Source organism: Micropterus salmoides, unplaced genomic scaffold (assembly GCF_014851395.1).
Source record: "Micropterus salmoides isolate LMB-PRFRI ecotype aquatic unplaced genomic scaffold, ASM1485139v1 Ms_hic_scaffold_2150, whole genome shotgun sequence".
In the NCBI taxonomy this organism is placed as follows: Eukaryota; Metazoa; Chordata; class Actinopteri; order Centrarchiformes; family Centrarchidae; genus Micropterus; species Micropterus salmoides.
Window position 1 is genome coordinate 1 of NW_024041319.1, and position 25000 is coordinate 25000.

General features: G+C 40.6%; 3 protein-coding genes across 5 annotated transcripts; all 3 read left to right on the forward strand.

Moving 5' to 3' along the window:
• Positions 1-9: 9 nt before the first annotated feature.
• On the forward strand, positions 10-6976 carry slf2 (SMC5-SMC6 complex localization factor 2). Its single transcript, XM_038736731.1, has 16 exons — positions 10-503; positions 633-715; positions 811-924; positions 1027-1194; positions 1533-1638; positions 1728-1815; positions 1914-2055; positions 2176-2263; positions 2373-2549; positions 3578-3672; positions 3826-3913; positions 4053-4169; positions 4327-4404; positions 4540-4626; positions 5450-5518; positions 5668-6976. The coding sequence occupies exons 1-16, from the start codon at positions 348-350 to the stop codon at positions 6271-6273; spliced, it is 2262 nt and encodes a 753-aa protein (XP_038592659.1). The 5' UTR covers positions 10-347; the 3' UTR covers positions 6274-6976.
• Positions 6977-8143: 1167 nt separating this feature from the next.
• Positions 8144-18944, forward strand: washc2c (WASH complex subunit 2C). 3 transcript variants are annotated; one of them, XM_038736729.1, is made up of 30 exons: positions 8145-8300; positions 9570-9713; positions 9916-10080; positions 10260-10328; positions 10515-10688; positions 10807-10900; positions 10982-11049; positions 11148-11204; positions 11312-11410; positions 11530-11614; positions 11812-11871; positions 11989-12113; positions 12233-12323; positions 12420-12473; positions 12562-12756; positions 12871-13025; positions 13636-13716; positions 13803-13904; positions 14006-14113; positions 14208-14383; positions 14534-14657; positions 14900-15334; positions 15441-15578; positions 15678-15779; positions 15917-15991; positions 16238-16297; positions 16771-16998; positions 17112-17813; positions 17929-18100; positions 18240-18944. In XM_038736729.1, the coding sequence occupies exons 2-30, from the start codon at positions 9570-9572 to the stop codon at positions 18383-18385; spliced, it is 4284 nt and encodes a 1427-aa protein (XP_038592657.1). In that variant the 5' UTR covers positions 8145-8300; the 3' UTR covers positions 18386-18944. The 3 variants fall into 3 exon arrangements, with proteins under 3 accessions (XP_038592656.1, XP_038592657.1, XP_038592655.1); XM_038736727.1 differs by having other exon boundaries at positions 12562-13025; XM_038736728.1 differs by lacking the exon at positions 16238-16297 and having other exon boundaries at positions 8144-8300; positions 12562-13025.
• Positions 18945-19905: 961 nt separating this feature from the next.
• Positions 19906-25000, forward strand: LOC119916753 (AN1-type zinc finger protein 4-like; the record flags this gene model as incomplete). The annotated part of the gene is given in 6 exon segments (XM_038736730.1): positions 19906-20235; positions 21691-22002; positions 23368-23443; positions 24148-24215; positions 24341-24527; positions 24919-25000. Coding segments are annotated over 5 exon segments (597 nt in total), but the record flags the coding sequence as incomplete, so codon positions are not given.

A 25000-nucleotide genomic window follows, 5' to 3' on the forward strand; every position in this document is an offset into this window, starting at 1 on the left:
AACAAGTATCCTTGCCAACTGTAACTTTACAGAGGGTAAAACTTGAAAACATAAGATCCATTTGCTCTAAAGGCAGTGAACTCAAAAACAGTCCCATCACCTCTTCAGGCAGGCAACTTAGAGATGAGAGTGTCAAATCTGACGAGAAACGCACATCTCTTCTCTCAAACAATGTGAGACCATGCGCGTTTGATACTCACTACACTGCCTCTGAACAAACGTCTACATCTCATTGTTCTCAGCCTCCACTGCTGGAGAGGGAGGCAAGTGAAGGGAGTAGAAAGCCGGTGAACGAAGAGGATCCTATAGATGTTGAGCTGGACCTAGACCTGAGTTTTGCATTAGACATGGATCTAACCCAGAGCTCCCATAGCAGTGAGGATGAGCAGCTGATTTCCTTGCAGGAGATGATGGAGCGTGTTACCAAGCCTACAGATACACCGGAGAAGGACGCCTTCTCAGAGCCAAGTACACCTGGACATCGCAGCTCCCAGTCAAAAACTGTAAGCTCCACATGTCTTTATTGTACATAAACGTTTAGAATGCATGATAACCAACTCTTCTGAGCAAAAGGATCGGTAAAACTCAACTTGTCTCTGTCTCTTAAATGTTGTCGGTTGTGTTTCCCACAGCTGCCATTGCCATCCACCACAAAGTCAGGCATCTACAAGAACAACCTTGATCAGATGCTAAAGGAAATAAACACCATTAAAAAGTATATTATTCTGAAAATGCCACCTTTTAAATTTTAAGCTACAGTAGCTGCACATGAGAGGAGTTAACTTTCTCCTCATTATTTTTATCCACCAGAGCTAAAGAGATTGAGACACAGCTTCTAACTGCATGTAAAGAGGACCTGTTGAGAATAGCTGAATATGAGGAGGCTGAGGAGAACCGGGAGGAGGGCATCTCCACCGAACAACAGTACGGCATGCAGAAGCACACGGACACATTATACTTTGTCGCTGGGACGCAGTCCTTGCACAGTCAGTAACTGTAATCAGTATTGTTATTGTTTTTTTTTAGGGAATTCCTACAGCGCTACTCGTTGATGTCCAATGCAATCCGGGAAGTGCCTCCTGGAGAAGTAGTGTTCAACCTGGAGAAATTTGGCCGGATCTTCAACCACGATACGCTGCAGCTCAGACAATGCATGGTCAATCCACAGGGGACAGCACAGAAAACACTTCTCTGGTGAGTTAGCAGACTCACGTTCACACTTCCCAGAGGTTAATTTTTTCTGTTTTGGACACTCCTACAGCTGTCCTCTTGCAGTGAATTTTGCTGAGCACATTCATGCTCACAACGTGGGATGCACCCTTTTGATTTAAATGACATTATTTAGCCTCACCACTAGTAATGCTAAAAATTATGAATCTTCAGCGTGTTCTTGGGTCCATCCAGCTCTTTATACTGTGGGATGTGTTGAATATTGCAGCCAATGTTGACCATTAGACTGTAAGTTTGGCTAAATAATTCATTAATCCATCTAATCCTTCTCACTACACTTATGTTGCCCTGCCCTCTGTCAGGTCCAGCCCCGCTCAACTGAGATTGCATGTAAATATTGGATTGTTTCAGGAAGCTTACGACTCTTGCTCGCCCTGTCCAGCTCAGGTTACCCGTTTCCTATTCAAGGTAGGCCCCTCACACACCTGTTGCATGTCAGTAGTGATTTTTGTCCAAATGTCTGAGCTTTGGCAGTAATTCTTTGTTGATCTTACCAGATGATGTCAGTCCATAATGAGAGGCTGGTATCTGAAAAGATACTACAGGCCCTCTGTGACATCGCCTGTACTGCTGCTTATCAGATAGGTCAGTGTCTTTGTTTCCCAGCCTCAGGTGTTTGGTATTTTTTACTTAATATTTTTAGACATGTTAATATGTTTTTTTTCGTGTGTATGCTTCCTCAGTGAAACATGGGAGCCAGCAGTTTAAAGTGTGGGTGCCCAGTTTGGCCGATTTGGCACTGGTCCTGATCAATATGGGAGTTGCGTTTGTTACTCTCTTCCCTTTTGAAAATCTGCAGCCTCCATTCACAGAAGGAGATTTGCTGTAAGTAACTGTGTATAGGATTACGCACTCATTTCCTTTTTTCCTCAAAGTTGTTATCTGAACATTGTTTATTTGATGTCTCTTTAATTTCATTTGTAATTAATTTGTGTGTTTGTTTAGGGAGGACATCTGTATCAAAAGTGAGAGTCCTTCCAGTAACAAGGAACAGAGCACTTTCCCTGAACACAACTGCAGCAACATCTTGAAGGTGCGACGCAATAGGAAACAGATGTCTGATAGGAACAGCTTGTTGAGCACATCTTCACCATTCAGATCACTCATTACTCTGTTGTTTCTCCCGTTTTTTTCACGTGCAGTACCTCTCTTACTGTATGGGCCTCTGTCCACGGGCGTACAGCGACGATGAACTGCTGCTGCTGCTAACTGTGATGGGCAGGTTGGGCCTGGACACACGGCTCATCCTCCAGTCCAGTGTGGAACTGTACCCACTGCAGTACAGAATTGTCAAGAACATCAGGGACTGGGACGCTATGGTCAGTTCACGCATGCCTCGGATTCCTTTATTTTCAAGTTGCAGAGGAATAATGAGAATCATAAATTACCATTAGATGACAAGTTTGAGCCATACGGTCATGAAAGAACTGGGGAAATTTGACAATTGCGTTTTGAAAAACATGGAATCCAATGGCATTGGTAAAGTCACTAAAATAAAGTTTAATAAGGTTCACTAAATATCAGTTTTAAACATGACGTTTGTATATTTTCAATCTCATAGTTTCAGAGCAGACGTTGTTTTGCCTGGAGTAACGTCCAATCTAGGTCGCAAGCCATGTATGAACAATATATCCCATAAGTTTGTAAAGACCAAGCAAAATGTGAATTGTGGAACGGGAGAGAGAGCGCAGTGAAAGGAATGACTGGATTTATCGAGTTTGAGAAGCCTGTGCTTTAGCAGACAGTTATCGAACTGTTTTAGTCATTATTTCTTGCTTTTGGGCTTCAGTTATAGTTCTCTCCATCTCGCTCTCTCTCATCCGTGCATACAGACATTTATTTGTCTTGCTTCAACTGGAAATTTAACATTACTGAATGAGATCCCCGTACAGTAGCTTATCAACACCCCAGTGAAACTGTTGTTAGCCGTATAAAGAAGATGTGTATGTTTTGAAATACAAAGCTATTTCATCTTTCCTTACAGTGTTGTGATCTGCCTTTTTAATTTAGAAAAATTACGTACACAGACGCAACTCAAAGAATAACAGATGAATGAAGCTCAAAACCAACAACTAGATAATAATCTCAAAGTGTAAATGTATATGATCATATCATCACAATACACTTCCACTAACAGTTGATAAGATGAGGTTGAATTATTACCATTTCCTACTGTATTCAAATGGACTTGGGAATTATTGCTGATAATTTTTTATCATAATTTTCATGCATACACAGAAATCACACAACGTTCTTCATGGAAAAAGTCATGGAAGTCCATTGGCCAAAATGTTTGTGAAAACTGCTCACTTTTGTCAACTTAATTATTTATCTAAAATGTTTCCAGCTGCCCAGAATCTGTCTGGCCCTCACTGATCTGACAGATGACCACCACAACATGTGTCTGCTAGTTCAACTGCTGCCTGACAACACACGTGGAAAGTAGGTCCTTTCTGTTTTTTATATTCTATCTCAGGTCGGCTTGTCTCCATTTCCCTCATGCAATGAGTGCTTTTTCTTTTACATATGATTTCATTGTATTGTTTTTTTCTTTTGAAAGAACACATTTAAAAGTATTTACTTTTGTTCATATAGGCAACTGCGTCGACATCTGAGCCTGTCCATGATCTCTAAACTGTTGGACGGAAACTGCACTTACAGACCTACAGAAAAAGAGATTCAAGTAATTTGTTGTTGTTTGTTTAGGTTATACACTAAAACAGTTCCTTTTATTTACTTTAGATACTATTTTAATAGATTCATTCAAATGAATGCCTTCATTAATCTATAGTTCTCCCTTCCTTGTTCTCTGCAATGCTTAGCTCTCTGAACTGAGGCTGTACCTGCCCCGTATGCAACCATCCACCCTTCTCAGAGGCATGCTGAGCTCCAGCAGGAGTGAGAAAGATGTGGAGGACATGGCCTCTCTAGACCAACAGGTGGTCATGTGGTTTACGCCTTGAACTTCTAAATGTTCCAATCTAAAAGACATTTTAGAGTTTTCTTGTCTTGTTTTGTATGTCTAGTTTTATTTTGTGTAAATAAAATAATCTCATATTCACTGAATTTTAACTGAATGTTTATCGTGTTTCTCAGTCCTACTACCTCTGCTATAGCCTTCTGACCTTGGCAAACGAAGCTTCCAATTTTCAGTTTTTCCCAGCTCAACAAAAGGTATGAATTAAATTCTTTCCCATTGTTGTCTGATCAGCTAATTTATCATGTTTTTTAAATATCTGAGTATGATGATGACCTTTTGCTTCTGAGAGGTGTGTTAATGTTGCCTTGCCTTTTCCTTCTGCTTCTCAGGAGCAACTGCTGTTTCTGTGCTCTGCGTTGGAAACTCATGTAAAGTGTGACATCAGAGAGAGTGAGAAATGTCTTTACCGGAGCAAGGTGAGTGTGAACTTCAGGTATTTGTGTGCATCAGTGTGTATTTTGAAAGGTTGTGCAGCCTTGACAGAGGTTTGCGGTTTCTGAATGTTATCAAGTTTGAACTTCAACTTTGTTGTTAACTTTGTTGTTATCCTAACTGTATTACCAGATTTTGCCACATAATGGCTACAGGGATAATAGAGCGTCTATTGCGCCATTTGGTTTAAACATCCTGAAATGGGGCCAGAAGGAAGGAAGTCGCATCAAAGTGGGTTATTTGGGCAGTTAAAATCAGTTGAGACTACATTGCTGTAAATTTCCTGAAGCTGGGCTTGTTGCACCATGATCATCTCACTGGCCACCTTGACCGACTTTGCCAGCCTGTTTTTTATTTACCAGACAAAACAACCAAACGGAGCCTCAATAAGTTATAACAGATTCAATAAAAAATCTGATAAAAACAAAGTCATAGGAACATTGCACACCTGAAAATAATGTAATGATTAATAGCTTAGCAGATTTTGGAACAGATGGTAGGAAAAGTATAGGTGTGAGTAATAACATTAAAAATGGCTTTGTTCTATTTAAGTGTCCCACAAAGTTTTAACAGATCACATGCACTGTACGGTTGCATATTTTGAGTGCCTATTCATCCTGTCAGGGCCAGACTTTTATTTACTAATGTGAATATGTAAAAGTGATTAATAATCCATGCCAGTAGTGATGACGTTAATAAATCATTGCTGACTTGATTTCAAGATGCAGTCATGTGAGTCAGTCATTAAAACTAGGGTCCGCTCGGTTAATCTGTTAATCAACTTGTACCTTCCTCCTCTCCCGCCAGGTGAAGGACCTGGTGGCCAGGATCTACACCAAGTGGCAGATGCTCCTTCAGAGGACCAGGCCTCTCCATGTACAGTAGTCACACACTCTTAAATGAATACTTTATTTACGCATTTTAAAATTTAGTAGTTAGTTAAAATAGGCCCAGTTCAAGAGTCCTCCAATAAAGTCAAAAGATTTTACGATTCTGATTCACAATTCTGTATTTTCCATCTGTAGGGTAAGTTGTATGATTATTGGCGGCCTTCAGCTGTGGATATATTGACAAGCAGCCAAGAGCAGCAGGAGATATACTACAGTGATGGTGGAGAGGGCCACGCGATGAAGGAGGATGAAGAAGAGGAAACCAGTGGAACTGAAGATACTGAGGTGGCAATGAACCCTGAGGAGGAGGAGAAGGAAGAGGGAGACGATACAGTGGCTGACACAAACGAGACAGGGGATGACTTGCAGCCAGAAGAAATGGATGGAGACAATAAGATGGATGACACAAACAAGACGGGGGATGACTTGCAGCCAGAAGAAATGGATGGAGACGATAAGATGGATGACACAAACAAGACAGGGGACGACATCAAGCCAGAAGAAATAGAGGGAGAGGATAAGATGAATGGCACAAGTGAAAGGGAGGAAGTGACAGAATCAGTACATGGAGTGAGAGAGATGCCAGAGATGGAGCCCGGAGTGCACAAGGAGTCTAGAGTGATGGATGAGCAAATAGAGGCTGGGAACATAGACCATGCTGAGAGGGAGACTGAGAATCTGGTAGAGATGAGAGAAACTCCTCACCTTGACCCGGTAGCAGCATGTGATTTAGTGTCATAGAGATTTTTATTTGTTTTCAGGGCTTTCAAAGCTATCACCTTAATGTTAAGCTAAATTTGCACAATCTATCCATAACCACAAAGTTTCATTGTTAATACAAATGTTAATTGTATATTTATGAATAAAACCTAACCTGATTCATGTTTCCCTTGATCCCCACTGGTGCATCTGTTTTTCAGCATTGGCAAGGTCTGGGACTTGAAACTGCCTTTGCAGTGACATCATGCTTTACCATGTTTAGAATCTACGTGACTATGCAGCATGTTCATTATAAGTTATTTGGTTTAGATACATCAGTTTGTGATTAGGTTTCTCAACCTTTATTGTTTACAGTAGTTACTGTAAGACTGCAATAGCTCTTTTGCAGCAGACAGTAGGAAAAGTACAGGTGTAATTAATAGAAATAAGATGGCTGTGTTCTATTTAAGTGTCTGAAGTTGTGACAGAATCCATGCACAATACCAGGACCATGAATCAGCCATAATTAATGTCATTGTTTACACCTGGCTTGTCCTACTGTAATTGACTGTAAATAATTTCCTCTTACATGTTATCTTGTTTTATGATTCATTGTTATAATTTCACTGTGGTGTTGAATGTGTGTACTTTGTTAAATTTCCCTTTTGGGAAACTATTTTTTTAATGCTAAACTTTTATAAGTGTTGCCAAATACAGAAAATAAACTATTTACATGTTAACAAAATTCTTTGTTGGCTTTGTGAACTATCTTGGGTAAGATGCTCCCATCAGTATTAGCAATATTAATATATTCATTATAATCTAACCAATATACAATAATTAAGCAACTAACATATTTATGTTGCATCCACAACTTGCAAACAAATGCTTGAAGCCAAATACTCATGTTTGTCCTGACAGATTTTAAAGTGATGATTATGTACTGTGGTCCTTTGGTTAAGCATTGAAAGACATTCTTATTTTTCAGCAACATAAAATTTTAATTCAAACTGGATTAGATTTTTCACCATGTAGCTATTGAGATTCTCACAGGAAAGGTAGTGTCAAGAAACTATGAACTGTTACCTTTCAAATAGTGTGAAATCGGTGCGTTAACCAACATTTATCATTTTTAGCTACAACCCTTTTTATATACAGTCTGCTACAACCCATATCATTTGTCATAAACACTGAACCCTAAATTCACATCACCATATGTTATGGGTTTTGGTTGGTTTCAAAAATGCCTTCGATTGATGGTGAGACTAGAAATTAATGATCTAAGGAAATGTAAATGGTAAAATAAGATTTGTATCAATGTGTCAATCAACGTCTGTCTTTTTGGTTTCCCCCGGTTCCATATTTATTCAATAACGTCTACTGAAAAGAAAAAATTAATTGGGGCTGTCATTTGGATGTCATATTCTGATCTTTTGCATTTCCTCCTGAGAGGAAAGTCTCAGTTCCCATTTCCAGTGTTCTTGCTCTGCAGGCATTTACTACATTTGAGCAGCACTCTTATGTAACTTGATTAACTGTAATCAGAGTCATTTTGGTTTCAGTAGGTGTGTGTGTGTTATAAATACAATTTCTGATGCAAGGTGGTGAGTGCAGAGACAATCTTTAGTGAGAAGAAAAAGTAGATTTATTTTCAAGACAGTCTGAACTAATCAACGCTAAATATGAAATGGTTCTGAGGCAGTGAATAAGTTAGTGGACATACTACCATAACTCTGGATATAAACAACAGGTTTACTTTGTCCTACAAATGAAGAACTCTGTGTTAAACCTGTTGATTTAAAATGGAGGAACATATATGTGAGACCAGAGACGGGTTAACGCAAGGTAATCACCGACCGAAAACTAGCTTAGCCTCAGATCCACTCCGCCCCACTTTCAATGGGTTGCTGAGCAACGATAGTCAGGTGACTGTCTGCAGACAGAACATGGCTGACCTGTCAGAAGACCAATGAGGGAAAGGCCAAATTTAGCATAATCGATCTTATTTTTTACGTCGTTTCTCACCACGGTTGACCGTCGTGGGCAGCAGTTAACCAGAGGTATTCAAGGTAAGCAAGACAGCGCTGAAATGTAGGCGGATAAATGACTATGTGTTGCTTGGAACAGCTATAGCTAACGTTGTTGTCGGCTAGCTAAGTTAAGCTATTTACTAGCCAAACAGTACCCGCTTTATCTTTCAGAAGCAAGTCTATTTGAATGTGAAAGCGAACTTAATGGGATGAAATAACTCTTAGTCAACTTTATATGGGCACAACACGTTTTCTTCCGCACATTTGTAACGTTGTTGTATCGCCAAAGCTAGCTTGTTGCAACGTTGCTGCAAGTGCAACGTTAGCAGTAAAACTAACGTAAAACAAAAACGGAATGTAACTTGTATTTTAGTGATTCAGGAAACCAAAGTCATTATCCACACACACACACACACACACACACACACACACACACACACACTCTCTCTCCCTTTGAGCAGGCAATAAGAGGATCAACACTTTGAATTGTTTGTGTCATCAGTTAAGGTTACTTTTGCACTTCGTTTAAGTTAACGTTATTGACATTTTGACTTCGCAGACAAAAAATGAACACATCACACAAACAAAAACATTGGGATGAATTATCTTCCTCCCTGGTTTATTTCACAGAGTGGACTTTTAAACCTTCGACCAGGGGGCAGCAATTCACACTGGTTGTTCATTTGTTGGGAGGCATCATGTTTGATTTATTTGGCCTTTCTGGGTGATAGCAGGGAGTATGTGGAGGAATGTCAAAGTCCTGTCACATACCTTACTTTCTGTGACAACCACTGTACTATAGAATATACAAATCGAGATTTTGAATGTTTTAATGTAGGTCTCTTTTTTGATTGATTTGATATTTAGCTGTTTGCAGTGTTTTCTATATTTTTGAAGGTGTCCTAGGAGGTGTCTCAAACTTCATTGTCTGTGGAGTAGTTCTAGACTTGTTTATAGGTGATATCATCACTGCAGTTTATGGTTTGGGCTTTGGCAATAACATTACACATTTGCAGAAGACATCTTGTTGTGTCCATATAAAGTTGCCTAAATGTTGTTTTTCTCCAACAAGCTTTTACATTCTAACACTCTCTCAGCTTTTTACCTCAAGCAAAGACTGGTTCAGATACGCAAATTAAAGTAGATATGTGGGCTACATTATTACACAAGCAGATTACTTTGCTTTTAGGTAGGCTTTTCCTTTTATGATGTGTTAATGACATAAAAGGAAAAGCTTTTTAAGGCAGTTTCTTTAAAGCACTTCTGAATTATTCATTACATTAATAACAACAAGTGATCTAATTGCAGATGAGCGGGTTGCCGGAGGGTATAGCAAATGGCCCAAGCAGAAGTGAACATTTAGAGAAAGATGCTCAAATTTGGGAAAGACCCTGGACTCTTGAAGAGATGCGGCAGAACAGTGCCAACTGGTCCTTGGCAGCTGACTCGGGGGTAAGTCAAAAACATTTTCCCCAGCTTTGGAATAGGCCAAAAAAACAGTAATTCATATTTTCTCAGATAGGCAGATAAATGCTTTAAATCTGAGTAGTTGACTGGATTGTGAAATGTCTTCTGCTTTGGTGAAATGGAAGTAACTTTGCAACTGTCGTGCTGTCTTCATAACCGTTTTGGGTTGGGGTTTTTTTCTTCACAGCTCTTCCTGTTCCTCCAAGACTTCTCCCAGAGAATGCTGTCAAAGACACATGAGATTGAAAAGCAGTTGGACAGTCTGATCCGTGACACCAAGGCCACAGACAGCTGCTTACACTCTGTCTTTAATGACTTTCTCATGCTTTCCAATACGCAGTTTATAGAAAATGTAATGTATTTTATTATATAATTCAATTTTGCTTTTTATACTGTAACTGTGACAATTAAGTCCATGTGTTTGTGTACTTTTGGAACTAAAAATGTTGCAGGATGTCTTGTGGTGAACTTTTACATGATGTAATCTATCTGCTTAGAAAAAAAGTCTTTTTACTTTGTGTCCTGTTACAGAGAGTGTATGATGAAGAGGTAGAAGAGGCTATTCCCAAGGCTGATGTTTTGGAGAAGCAGCCTGAGCAGGTATAAAGAATTTGTCCATTCTGCTCCTCACAATTGCTGTCATAGAATACACCACTGAGCAACCAGTACAATACTGAATAATGCTTTTCAGTATTATTATTTCAAGGCTAATATGGCCACAGCAGTCGGCACAATATCCACAAGTCTTTTATTGCTCTGTGAAAACCATTTATGTTTTCCTATAAGGAGAAGACTCGAGAGCAGAAAGAGGCCGAGCTGATCCCTAAGATGCAGGAAGCTGTAAACTACGGTCTGAGAGTTCTGGAGTCGGCCTTTGAGCATCTGGACATCAAAGCAGGAAACTCTGACTCAGAGGACGAAGAGGTCGCAGACAAAGTGGAAGCCATCCTGGAGCCTAAGGTGTGCTCTTTATGTTGAAGTAGCAATTTAGGATTACTGCAATTACTGCAGAAATGCATGTGATAAAGCATCTCTGTGTACTTCAGCGTGTGTGTCTGTTTTTTCCCTTGTCTTTTAGGATCTATATGTGGACAGGCCACTTCCATATCTCATTGGTTCGCAGGCCTTCATGGAACAAGATGATGTTGGACTTGGTGACCTCTCAAGTGACGGTAATAAACTCATGGCAGCTTCTTCAGGCACCTGTACAGTATAATGTTTATTTTCCCTCACATCTATGGTTCCTTTTCCAGAAATGTCCGTTGACAGTGACAGTGACCGAGACAGTGTCATTGAGAGCGAAGATGGCAAAGAACAAGTTGTAAGATCTATTTTTCTTTCCTTTCACAGTATTTTTTAACGTTTTTAATTTTGCATCTTGCACAGGAAAATAAACACTTTATTGTATTTATTTGGCAGCATTCAGATGAGGACTTTGATCAGGAGGAGGACGAAGGTCACAATAACATTAAGAAGGTAAAGCTGGCTGCCAAACGCGTCAAAGATTTTATCATGGCATTTGCAACTGGCATTTAAACTGAGTAACTCTATTCATGTTGGATTCTCCTCCCACACTTGGCCAGAAATCATCCATGTTGAGTTATGAGGATGATGAAGAGGAGGAGGAGGAGGATTCTGACATATTTGGAGAATCAGACAGGGATGATGACGACGACTCAAAGGTATGCCTATTATAACTTTGCTTGAGTAGTTGAGAGACGTCTTTGTGAGTGGATTATATGCAATTTCTTTTGGAATCTTGACTTTACACTCCTCTGGGGTTTTTTTATGTCACGTTCAGAACACAGGCCCATCGTCTTTTGCCGATGAGCTGGCGGCCCGAATTAAAGGTGAACCAGTCAACAAACCAGAAGGAGATCGCGCATGTGAGTCACTGTCATTATCAACCAACTGGTAGTCTGTCATCTCACTTGAATTTACATGACATTTTTTGTTCCGCCCACTCTTCATATTTAATTTAACAAGAAGTCGTCATCAAAGTTTGCATTTGAGATTCAAGTAATGGGTGCCATAGTTGCATGTGCATGCTCATGGATTTTGTTTTTTTCTACCATCTTGGAAGCATTGACATCTAAGAAGAAAAGTAAAGGCAGGAAAGAACCAAAGCCTGCAAAGCCACAGGGTAGGACTTTCATTCATCATCAGTGCAATTCTTTGTTGAATTTTGCATTAGTTATTTCCAAAGCAGAAGTATTGTTCACAGTATGCTGCTCAATGCTGTTTATGTTCATTGTTACAGTAGCTGAAGAGGACAGTGATGACATGTTTAAGCCACCAAAGATGGATGACGATGACTTCTCGCCGTTCGGAGGAAAAGGTGGCCTCTTCAGTGGAGGGAGAGGCCTCTTTGACGATGATGATGAGGTATATGAAACTAAATGATTTTCAGAGCTCTCGCTCGCTTATTCACGCTACTTTCACATTACATAAACTCTGGACTACAGCCAGCATTTGATATGTGCTTTATTGTGTTATGCATTCAGGGTGATCTTTTCTCTGAGGCACCAAAACCTACTGTGTCCCAAGAGAAAAAGGTGCAGAATGAAGGAATGAAAAGCACAGCTCAAACTGCAGGTATGACCTAAGACTTTCTAGACATAAGATGGGTACAAACATATAGGGAAAAACTGAACTAGCAGATTGCTATATAACTTTTCTTTCCCGTCCAAGAATCTGACAAACCTGGAAAGAAGATTCCACCGGGTGCCATTTCAATATTCCCAGGTAGTAGCATTTATTTGTAAGACAGCTAGTATCACGTCCTTGTCTGCTTCATCATACTCAACCCAACCAAATCACTTTCTCGCCACAGATAACAGCCTGTTCAGCTCGGGGAATGACTCTGAATCGGTGGAGAGCAAGGAGAATAGAACTTCAGCTCCTAAGACCAATGCTGCCTCCAAACAGGTTCCTGCAGGAGCTGGTGTAGGTGGAGGTGGGCTATTTGATGATGAGGACGAGGACGATGACTTCTTCAGTGGTAAAAGCCTGAATAAGTCTGAATCTGGTAAGCGTGTGAGAACCTGGCACAGTGCTACTGTCCAAGTTTGGGTGGGATGCTGCTTACCCTCAAACCACTGTGTGTTGGTTGTTGTTTTTTTTTTTTCCTTCTTTTTTTCAGCTGGACAGGAGAAACCCAAACCCAAGAAAGCTATTGACCTTTTCGATGATGACGATGAGGATGGTGACATATTCAGTGCAAAGTACAGTGTGCCAACTCCAGCGCAGAGCAAGAAGGAGGGAGTGGAGGAGCAGGTTAAATATCCTGAGAAAAAGGTAAACATCAACAGAAACCTGCGTTTGAAGATGATGGCTCACAGTATTAATAGTTGTACAAATGACATATTTAGTTTGGTGTATCTACAGAGTGTTTTTTTTTGTTGTTGTTGTTGTTTTTTTTTTTTTTTGTGGTCTATAGATGAGTTCCTATGTTGACGATTCATTGTTATGTTTAGCTGCCAGCAGGGGCTGTGAATACACCTGATACACCATCAACTGGTTGTCAGCCACATTGTATTTTCAAGTTTTATCTACAAAGTTATTGCAGTTTCAGTGTAACTTGATCTTAACTTTTTATTTTGAGGTCGTGCCTGCTCCTACAATGACTCACAAGCTCATTTATCGGGCACGGATGCCATTAAATGAACAGACCTAGTTGCAGTCAGTGTATTGATTTGCTGTGTGCCATTTTCGAGTGCAATCTGAGGAAAGGCCAAATTCGATTTATTTTGGAGAACACTGCTGGCCTTTACCCCTCTTGGCACAGTTCAGTTCTCTTTGCCCTGTACCAATATTTTCTTTCTAGACTAAGACCTCATACTTTCAAAATGGAACAATTTAGAAAGCTATTAATATTAAATTGTCATCTTCATGTTTGGCATTTCAGAATGGGCCTGCTCCAGATCCCGGGAAGGTGACTCAGAAAGCCCAGGCCAAAGGCCTCTTCTCTGATGATGAAGACACACCTGTAAGGCTCTCAAACATCACTGCTGGAATAAAAAAGTGTTAACCATAATAAGGCTTTTTAATTATACTGTATTTTACCTTCCATAGGGATTTCCAACCATCCCCAAAAGCCAGTCTAAGCCTGAACCTACAAGCCAGGCCAAAACCAGCAAAGCGCCTTTGTCATTATTTGATGACGAGGAAGAAGAGGTGAAAATAATTAACTAATATTTTGCACACTCAAAACTGAATAAGGTTAGGTTTGTTTTTGCTTTGAGTGTATAACATCAATCTTGTTGTTCACCTTGCAGGATCTGTTTGCATCTGCAGCTAAATCTAAACCTAAACCTAAACAGGCTAAAGCCTCCACACCGCAACCCAGTAAGGCTGTGTCCAGCTCCCTCTTCAGTGACGATGAGGTACAAAAAGTAATATTTGACTGCTGCACACTCATATTTAATGGCGTATGTTCCATAATGATACATTATTTTTCCGGGGATATTTGAATGACAGGACCAGTGGATGAGTTCTAAAAGTAGTGCTGTAAAACCAGAGGTTAGGACAGGTGGGATGAAGTCCAGTGCTAGTGCCCCCTCCAATCTCCCCAGTGCCAAAACGTCTCAAAAAAGCAGCCTCTTTGACGCTGATGATGATGATGATGACCTGTTTGCGCCAACAAAAGAGTCGAGGTATTTTTTTTTTTTTCTTTCAATACATTAGAAAACAAACATCTACTCACAATTGTATTAAATTCACTCTCATTATGCTCCACAGAATAAAGTACATTAATTTTCAAACTTTGTAATCCCAGGAATCTATCCTCTTGTTTCTTCATATAGTCAGAAGAAGCCTCAGAGAGTTGCTCTCTTGTTTGAAGACGAGGGCGATGATGATGAAGAAAAGGGATCCCTTTTTGGCATCAAACAAGCTGTCACCACAAACGCTGCCGCTCCAGCTGCTAAAGTGAGTGCACTAACTTATTTTTTGTCATTAAAAACGATCAGTTTCATAAGCTCATAGGGTCTGAGAATTTTGTCTGGCCCTAGAAGACCATTAGGATCAATTAGACAGAAAACGCCAATAAAAAAAATCAAGTTGGTTACACAGTGGTATTTAAAATTAGATTCTGTAATGGTTCATTTATTACACTATTTGCTTTATCTCCCACACTGATATTAAATTCATTTAATACCTGTATTCATCAGACACCTGCTTTGGCCTCTCAGTCGTCCTCCCCGATAGAAAAATCCGAAGAGGTTGAGGTTTCTAGGACGGCAGGAGAGGACAAGCCTTCAGAGCAGGAGAAGCCAGTGGCAAAGAACCCTGAGCCGCTCACGTCATCGCCATCACCAGAGAGCAGTGAAAGTAAAAAGAAGTCTGCTGGAGCCATCGGTCTTTTCGGAAGCATCAACGCTCTTGCCAGCAAGAAGGCAAAGAGCCTGTTGGATGAAGTTGACAATGATGATGGCTTCCTCTCTAAGGAGAGCCCGCCACCAAATGTTAAGAAGAAGGAGGAGAGGAGGGAAGAGAAAGTCAAAACAAACGCTGTTAGCCTATTTGATGAGGAGGAGGAGGATGAATCCGATTGGAATGATCCCATATTCGCGCCCAGTAAACCCACAGCAAGAAACACACTAAAGGTTTGTGTGATTTACAGTGAACCTACACATAGTGTGAAGAATTGATTTAGTTGCAGTGGTATACTGTTTCTCTTGCTATACAGGTATTAAAATGTGTGTATTTAAGTCTTTACAGCCTACAGAGGAGCGGCCACAAGCAAAGAGCACAGGTGTGTTCCAGGATGAGGAGCTGCTGTTCAGTCAGATGCAGCAGAAGGACAATGACCCAGATGTTGACCTCTTTGCCACCTCAGGAAAAGCTGCAGTCAGTATATAGTCTTATCTGTTTGTATCTTTCTTTTTTCTCCACATACAGATGTATTTCACTACATGGTAAGGATACATGACTATGTTTACCTTTCAGAGCTCCAAGCCCAGCTCAGCAAAGTCAGCAGCACAAAGTCTGTTTGCAGATGAGGATGAGGATGACCTCTTTAGCTCCATCAAGCCAAAAGCTCCTCCTCCGGTAGCAATTTGATTCCTATTTATTTATTTTTTTTGTGATTGCAATTCAGTTGAATTCTTGCTTCCGTAGCATCATATATTTGTACATTAGTACTAGTATTAGGAGAACTTTCAAACCTTTTTCATTTTCATTCTCAGAAAGTAGCAGAAAAACCCAGTAAACCTAATGACAGAGCACCACTAGCAAGTCCAGAATCTGTATCAGAGATTCAGGTGAGTCTACTGAAAGCGAATACTGCAGTTCCAATAATATCATGCACTTGTTGCTTCTTTGAGCCACCAACACACATGCCTGTGTAGCCATGCCGTTTTGATTTAGGGTTTATTTTTACTTGTTTTAGTTTCTTTATCATTTTTGATATGTTGTTATTTATTGCCTGTTGAAAGATGTTTCACGATGAACACAAGAAATGCCTTCATTGGATTCATTTCTGAACCTGCTGTAATCTCACCACACAGAAACCTGCACCAAGCCCTGTAAAACCTAAAGATTCCTCATCAAAGATTGGGAAACTTCAAGTAATAGTTTTGTTTTTATTGAATCAAATCCTGACATTTCACTTTGATTCCTCCTGGGGATAGAACTTTCGATTCCCACTTATATGTTTTCTCTTTTAAGGCTTCTACTATCTGTGCATTTTCATGTTCCAACTGTAATAGCTTGGCTATGATACAACAGCATGGCTACCAAAGTGGACATAATTCTGTTTTGATTTGATTTTGCTCGCTCTTTCTGTCAGTTTAAGAAGGTGTTCCTGCATATTGCATTTGCCTCATTTACATCCGCAGTTCTGGCTTTCCTTTGAATGATCTGCTGCTTGGAAGTCCTCTGAGAAACTGCAAATGTGTAGTGTTGAGGCATAGAAATTAACCCTTGTATGGTTTTAACTTCCTTCTGTTCTAAATAGTCTTTGGTCAGTGCTCAGGTATCACAGTGTCATTTTCACCTGGATAAATTATTATACTGGTGCATCTGATCTTATCATATTCAGGCCAACCTGATGATCAACCCCGCTGCGTTGCTCCCTGGTGCTGTGCCCAGTATGCCAGGCGCTGTAAATGTACTCCCTGGCATGGGTCTTAGTTCCTCCTCTGGTGTGTCCAGTTCCAGCCAGAGCCCCAGCCCTGCCACAACTCCTGTAGGAGCCCAGACAAACAAGGAGGGAGGAGTGAGCTTTGACTCCCCAGTCCAGGTTACAACACTGCAGAGCGCACACAAGGTGGGTTTTTGATTCCTGGAGTGTTATGTCTGCTACCTTGAAGTCTTTGAGTTGCTTTTCATTTGCTTGGATTTCTGATGTGATATTATGAGTGCAAATCTTCTGCCATGCAGAGCCGTGCCAAAGGTTCTGTACAGCGGAGACCCCAGTCCAGAGCAGCGAGGCAGCAAGCAGCCCAAAGATCTATGGACAATAATGAAAAGACCTTGGGTGGACGTGTTCCTGGGCCAAACCCAAGTCTGTCTGGTTTAGCCTTACCTCCAGCAGACAAGTCCAGCCAGGCGTCTGCCAGTCCGACACTACCTAACTCCGCTGCGCCCACAGCCTTGATCGCCTCCTTACCTTCTCAATCTTCTCTCTCTGAAACCTCCCCCAAACCCTTTGTACTGACTCTGCCAGTATCCACAAGCGCTGGAAAGAAAGACTCTAGTAAAGACAGCAGCAGTACCAAGGTGCTACCCCCTTCTGATCAGGATGACCTTTTTGGCTCTGACAGTCTGTTTGGGGCCACCTCAGTCACTAACACACCCTCCACCCGACAAACTACCAAGACTACACAACCTCAGGCCGGTAGCAATGCAGGATTGAAGAAAGACAAAGACAAAAGCACACTCCCGTCCATTTTTGATGACAACACTGATGACCTTTTCCAAAAGGTCAAGCCAAGGTCAGCTACTAAGAAAACCAAGGCTTCGTCCTTCTTGGAAGAAGATGATGATGATGAGGACATCTTTGGAGTGAGCAACAGCTCCACTCCCACATCCACAAGTAGTAAAGAAATCAGCAGTAGTTTTTCAAAGCAGGACATCTTCCAGGTACTTCTTTTTTTTTTTTCTTTTTCTTTTTTAAAATTTTACATTGATGGGAATACTGTCGAGGTTTTCTGCGTGTTCATTTCTTTCCTTATCGGCTGACTTTCTGTGTTCTTAGGATGAAGTAGCCACTGTGCCTAAAGTTCACAAGAAGCACAAAGAGAAGACCATTGATGCCAGCTTGTTTGATGACAACATAGATATTTTTGCTGACCTGACGGACACTTTAAAGCCAAAACAGAAGTCCAAGACAAAGGGAGAGACCAAATCAATATTTGATGATGACATGGGTAAGCAACAACAAAAAGCATGCAGGCATTCATGTTTTTTTTAATGCACACTTAGGATCTTGTCTGTCCTGTGGTCTACCGTTTTTTTTTTAAATCGGTGCATTTAACCAAATATTTTGTCCATCTCTGTTCTTTAAAGATGACATCTTCTCACCAAGCACAGTAAAACCAGTCACCAAGGCTCCCCATAAAGCAAAGAAAACGCCACTGTCTCAGGAGACCAGTACAGCAGCGGATTCAAGCAACATATTCGATGATCCATTAAATGCTCTTGGTGGGAAATGAACAGTTGTTTCTGAGTAGCCAGATTTGTGAAATTGTGGATTCATTCTTTTGTCATTTTGGATCGCTGAAAGATTGGAGATCGGATACACTGTTGATAGAGTATTTATTCATATGAATTCATATAAATACTGTGGCTTGTTTTCGGCAGATAAAGACTTAAATGAAAATGATTTCAGTCATCTTCCGACAGCACTTTCAGATCATCTCGGCATCAGATCATATTATGTAACAGTTATTATGTACTGGTAATCTTTATTATACATGATAGCACTTTATAAGCATACCATATGCTTTGCCTCAAAACCTGCCGAAATTAACAGTAAATTGTTTGTTTGTTTTGAAGATGTTCATCCTTAGGCTTTTCCATGTTGAGATTTCATTTCTTTGGGTTTGTCACATATCATTATTATGAGAAATCAGTGTGTTTACTTTAACGTCTTAGGCATTTTGACAATGTTTTTATTAATAAGAAATTCATCAATTTCTTAACTTTGCCTGTGATTAAAAAGGATATTCATTTTTAATAACTAAAAAGAAACATATTTTATGCTATCTGAAATGAGTGTGATTATTTCTGTGGTGGAAATTGTATTCCTGGTGAGAGGTTGAGCAAATAATTGAGTTACAACTAACCATTGTCTTTGAAGAATTTATTTAACTACAGAGAATAAACAGAGAAGTACTACAACAGAATCAGCTGGACCAGAGGTTCTGTCTCCTAAGACAGTCACTAACGTCTGGCCCAGAGCAAACAATTGCATGATCATTAGACAGTCTGAGCATCTATGTTGTGGGGAACAAAAGATCCTTGACTGATCCCAGTCAAGGAAGGAGAAGAACAGCTAGTGAGGAAAACAATCAACAACCCCACATCCCTGACCTAAACTCCACACGTGTGGACAGACTGGAATAAGAAGAACAATAATAAAGATGGAACAGGTTAAAGATTTAAAACAATATATAAAACATGAAGAGAAAAATAGAACTCTTATAAGTACTTGCATAAAAGCTGATAAGTGCAGGAAGAAAACAATTTTCTGCCCTTACAATTTCCAGTTCACTTGTCATGTGTGGTGTTTGTCTAGAATTAAGTATTGATCAGTGGCGAATGAATCCCAATCCAAAGAAAGGTCTTTCTGATTATTAAATTTATTTGTGTTTCATTTTTGGATGATTAAGGTTCAGTGATTTTGTTGAGTCAGTATTATTATGAACATGGCATCAAAGCCTTTTTGTCTCACATATAGGATTGGCACGTTTCTGTTGGTATTGGGTTACAAAATAGCAGACATTTGACAGAAATTGTTAAAAATGTGACTATAGCCTATCAACTGTTGAAAGATTATGTTTTTTCTGGGTCCCAGTCTTTTTACATACAGTCTATGGTGCCAGTTGAAAATGTTTAGCCCCGGTTTTGACAACAGAGACAATTTGTTGTCCCGCCCACCTAACCACCGTTACGCCAATTGGCTCCTTTGTCTATCAATCACATGAAGTCACAGGTGTTGTTCGGCCCTTTGACAGGTATGATGATGTCGCCAACAAGGGGACCAAGGCGGCCAACAAGGGGACCAAGGCGACCAACAACGGTCGACAGCCTACTTCGTTCCGCGTGGAGTTTTTAGAGTTAAACGTGATGAAATGCTGCGTAGTTTTGAACGAAACGTTTCCTTCGACAGCTGCACCGGACGGGACCAGCCTTAAGCCCTTGAATGTAGCCTAGCCGCCTACTAGCCAACCGCGGAGAAAGGTAGCCATTGTTTGAGTTACTGGCTAACATGGAAACGAAAGCTACTGCTAGCAGCGTCGGCTAAACGGGATTCACTGCCGTTTTGTTGCAGAGGATAATGGTAAGCAGGATTTAACTATAAAATACTAAGGTTAACCAATATTTTAAAGTGGTTTATGAAAACTGGGAGATAGGAATAGCGCTTGTTTGACCTTTCTCTGCTAACGCTAGCCGCTGGATTTGTGTTGTTCGCACGGTTGCGAACTCCATTCATCTCCGTTGTCAGGCAGCTAGCAAACGTTAACCTAGTCCGTCTCTTTTTGCCGACTTGACCTGTGGCTCATATTGTTGTGGTGCTGTCAACCACAGTTTCAATTACATAAGGTCAAATGTAGCTTGAAGCAATCTGCACATAAGGCCGACTGTAACTTGACGACCTAACGTTGCTAAACCATTTGCTTTAGAGAATGGCCTGTTATGACAACCCTGAAACCTCTGAATGGGTACACCTCAGGCCTTGTAACAGTGTAGAATCAACAACCAGCCAACCGTTCATCTTCCGTGCTGTATAGCTTAACTCATTTGCGTGCATGAGTGGTTTCTTGAGCTCCTGTCAGGCCCCAGTAAAGTGGAAGGTCTCAATTTAAAGTGTTAGTGTTATAAGTACCTGTACAGCGTACAGAGTATGGACAACAGTACTCGCATAATAATCATCAATTCCAAACCAGAAAATGTGTAACGTTAATGTTTCCCAGGGGAAGAACTGATGTCCATGTTCTATTGTTTCTGCTTTGGTGATAGGACATAAACCAAAGTCTCCTGGGTTATAAAAATTGTCTCTGGTTATATGAGACAACATTAATTCATATGTGGAATTCAGCTTGTCTTCCATTTCCCGAGTAAATAAAAGCTTGACTGGCTTAACCTGCCTCTGACGTTTAGATTTTGGTGAGTTAAGTTGATCTGTCAAAGGCTGTGGTAAGGCGCAGGACACCTCACACCATTGATGGGCTTATGTAACACACCTGATCTTCTTGAATTTTGGCCAGGGCCACTGAATGTTTTATGAGTGGGTTACACGTGTCTGCTGCCACTGATACATACCCTTGTTCTAAAACAGTTGCTCTTTATTTTAAAATATACCACAAGACAGTCCAGCCTGTTGGTGTTACCTACAAAACCTAATTATGTTCTTATTTATTTATGTAGATAGATAGGTAATGGGAGGCCCACCTAAATAGATTTTCCCCGCCCAAAAAGATTTTTTTTGTCTGCCTTTCAGAATTCTGCTCAGAAATGCTGTTGAATGCATGGAATGATTTGAAAAGTCTTTCAAAATGGTGCATTCATGTGCAGTAAATTACTTGACTATTAGAGGTTAGCTTTTGAATACTATGTAAATGCTTGGCCGACTGGCAAACGTCAAATTTCAGAACTTAGACTATCACAAATCTTTGACTTAAAGGAAGCGCATACAGTTTATTTAAGACACTGGATTGCGGGGGCAGGGAATGATAAAATTAATCAAACCTTCTGAAAATTTATGATAATCATGCAATTTTGTTTTTTCTCACAGCTGTGGTCATCCTGCATAATGTGTGATGGTCGTGAAGCCAGTGAGCAGTCCCTGTCCCTCTCTCCCTCATCTTCGGCCAGTCCCCCCATTTAACGATCTCCCTGAAGTCTCTCTCCCAACCTGCTAAGATGACCGACAGGAAGGAGCCACCCTTCTTTAATGACGACAGTGTGGGAGCTTTTCACTATAAGCTCCCTTTCTATGACACTATGGAGCTCTTCATAGAGACCCTTACAGGCACCTGTTTTGAGCTGCGCGTGTTGCCCTTTGAGGCTATCATTTCAGTCAAGGCAAAGATCCAGAGGCTGGAAGGTACAGTGCTCGCTTATGTGTAGCTTGTGTGTTTTAGTCTGCTGTATAGTTTAAGTGTACATATTTTATAATTCAAGATATTGCTGATTGATAAGGTTTACAGGAATGTCTTTTGTATGGTCCATTCAGTCTCCATAGTTGCGATGCTCTGGATGTAACTACTTTATGGAGTCAGTTTTGCACAATTACAGTCTCTTCTCAAAGTTCTTGCTGTTGACTTGGATCAGAGCTGCCGGGCATAATGTAACTTGGTGGGGGGGAAAAAAATAGATGCCGGAAACCCGCGTTACATTCATGTTGGGAGCACTTAGACGTTTTGTCATTATACAACTTGTCAGTGTTGTCCGGTGTGTGTGTGTGTGTGTGTGTGTGTATTAAGTGTTTTATCTGTAATGCTTTGTCCTAATATAAAATTTTGTGAATAAGCACTACAGGCAGTGCCTTGTCCTCCAGCAGTGGTTGTTCATAAAATGTAATGTCATTGCATGCATTGCTGTTGATGATGTTTTTATTTATACAAAATGGAGGAAACTAGTGAGCTGTGCTGACTCAGAACACCAAACCATTTTAGAAGTAATGTAATTAGGACTGGGTGACGTGGGTTTTATTGGAATTCATTTAAATGAATTATGTTCTTATTTATTCAAGCTTGATTATTATTTTTGTTTACCTTGGCTGTCCTCTAAGCTTGCTTTTTTTTGTAGATCAAGGTGACCTTTCAAATCTACCTTCTACTGCCGTTTTCAGTTTTGATCAGAAAGGCCTGTGTGTGAGGAGGTGTGTCAGCTAAGCCTGTGCGTTTGTGATGGAGCATACCATTCTGCAATGAAAGGACCTCTGCTCACTCATTAACACTGGCTCACCTCCAATACCGGGTCAGCAAGTTCACTCATTGTAGGCACAGAGAGCTACCTGACTACGCATACGCTCAACCTCATTTCAAGGAGTAGCTGTAGAGAGTCTTTCTATTCATTAGGCTGTCATCCCTCTACTGGGGTCTTATTATTTAGCTCTCGTTTTCAATAATGTTCGACAATATTGACATAGTTGTCCAACCAAGCTTGTGTATTTAGCTGCAAAATAAACTGACTTTATGGTGAGGTAACTCTAAACCACATTAGCATTTTTTTTTTTTTTTATTTGCACTCTTTATATTAATTAATCTGTCCTGTGATTTGCCCCTTTTCAGCAGTTGCATAGCTCTGTCTTTAGGGGGCAGACATGAATCATCTTTAGTGGTGTAGGGATGCTTCTGTTGGTAGCATTCCTATCTTACCTGTCTGTCAGATTAGTAAAATGAATCTATGAAATATGAACAGGTTCTTGTCAACTTTGGTTGTGTTCTTTCTTCGGCTGTCTGTAAAGGTATCCCTGTTGCCCAGCAACACCTTATCTGGAACAATCTGGAGCTGGATGATGAACATTGTCTACATGACTATGGGTAAATCTATTCCTCCTTTCTGTCCTACAGAGCACTGACACAGGAAAAATCACAAAGACACCCAGGCTTGTTAGAGCAATTACTAGTAATGTGTTTGAAAACATGCTGTGTACATTTAGAACAATTTGCATGTGCACTCTGTGGTGAGTCTGCTGACTCAGTCTTAATTTAATTCAGTATGTTGTAAATGTGCCAGAGATGTAGAGCTGGATAAGACAAGTGGCATACTGGTCATTATTAAAGAGCTTGCCCTTCCACTCTTGTCAGTTTGAGATGCAGACCTCACCCTCCAGTGCTCTGCTGGCTGCAGATGGTTGCATTGTTATGAATGCTTGTCACTTAATTTTCCACATGAACAGCCTCTGGTGAGATCTTGCTATGCTCGCCGATCACACTGCAGCAGGCTTTAGAAGTTTTATAAGTAGAGGCGTAGAGGAGGCTATGAAACATCTGCTCATAAAACAAATGTTCCAATGGAATGCCCAGCCATGCACTTAAGTTCATCTGGAAATCATCCTGACCCTTGGAGTGCTATTTACTTTAGATCAGAGCCTCTCCCCTCTGCCTCAGATGTAAAGCCTTTCCCCTTAAATGTAAATATGTTGCTTTCTGTTATTTCCTCCTCTCCCATTAGAATTATATACACTGGGGGGGGGGAGGGTGACAGATGTATTCATTCTATCATCATCTGTTTGTCTTTGCAGCATTGCAGAGGGCTGCACATTGAAACTGGTCTTAGCTATGAGGGGAGGCCCAATTAACACCAGGAGAGGTAAGGATAAGACCAAAGGAACTGTACATTGACATAATGGCTGGACATATGTAGCTAACATTATAGCAAAAATGTGGACTAATACATTAGGGAATTAAAATACGCTCGCTTAATTCTTTTGTCAGTTACCATGGAGGATCCTGTCAAAGAGGTCGCTGACCTGATGGAGAGCACAAAGGAGGAGGGTTGGGAGAAAAGCTTGTCCAACAAGCAGGTCACATTTGTGGTCTATCGTGAGGGTGACCAGTTGAACTTCTTCCGAGTGGTCGACAGGGGAGACGGCACCCTGACCCCTCTGTCTGAATCTCTGAGGTTGGGATATTATTGAAAGGAATTGGGCAAGGGGTTTGCTCATGTTGGTCATCTTTAAACATACAGTAACATCAGAAATGTAAACAGGTCATTGCATTGTTCTGAGTATTAAGAGAAGTAGGATTAGTAGTATAAAGAGTAATGCAGGAAGAAAAAAGAGGCACAAATAAGGAACAAAACAGCAGTATAATTGTACACCCAGGGTGGAGTTGAGTACTTAAGATTGATTATTCAGTGGTAGTTGGTGTGCAGTAGACTTGTGCAGTTCATGTCCATTGTGGCGAGTCGACAAAGGTTGCAGCTAAAAGGGCCACTGAAGAGACATCTGTTTAGCAGGCTGCTTTGTTAGATTACTAATGGGAAGAATGTTTTTGGCTCTCATATTTTCCAGTGGTGGCTCAGTGTACAATGTTTGTGCAGAGGAGGAGGAGGATGGAGAGGGCTCTGCAACTACGCAGCAGAGCCTTGAGAAC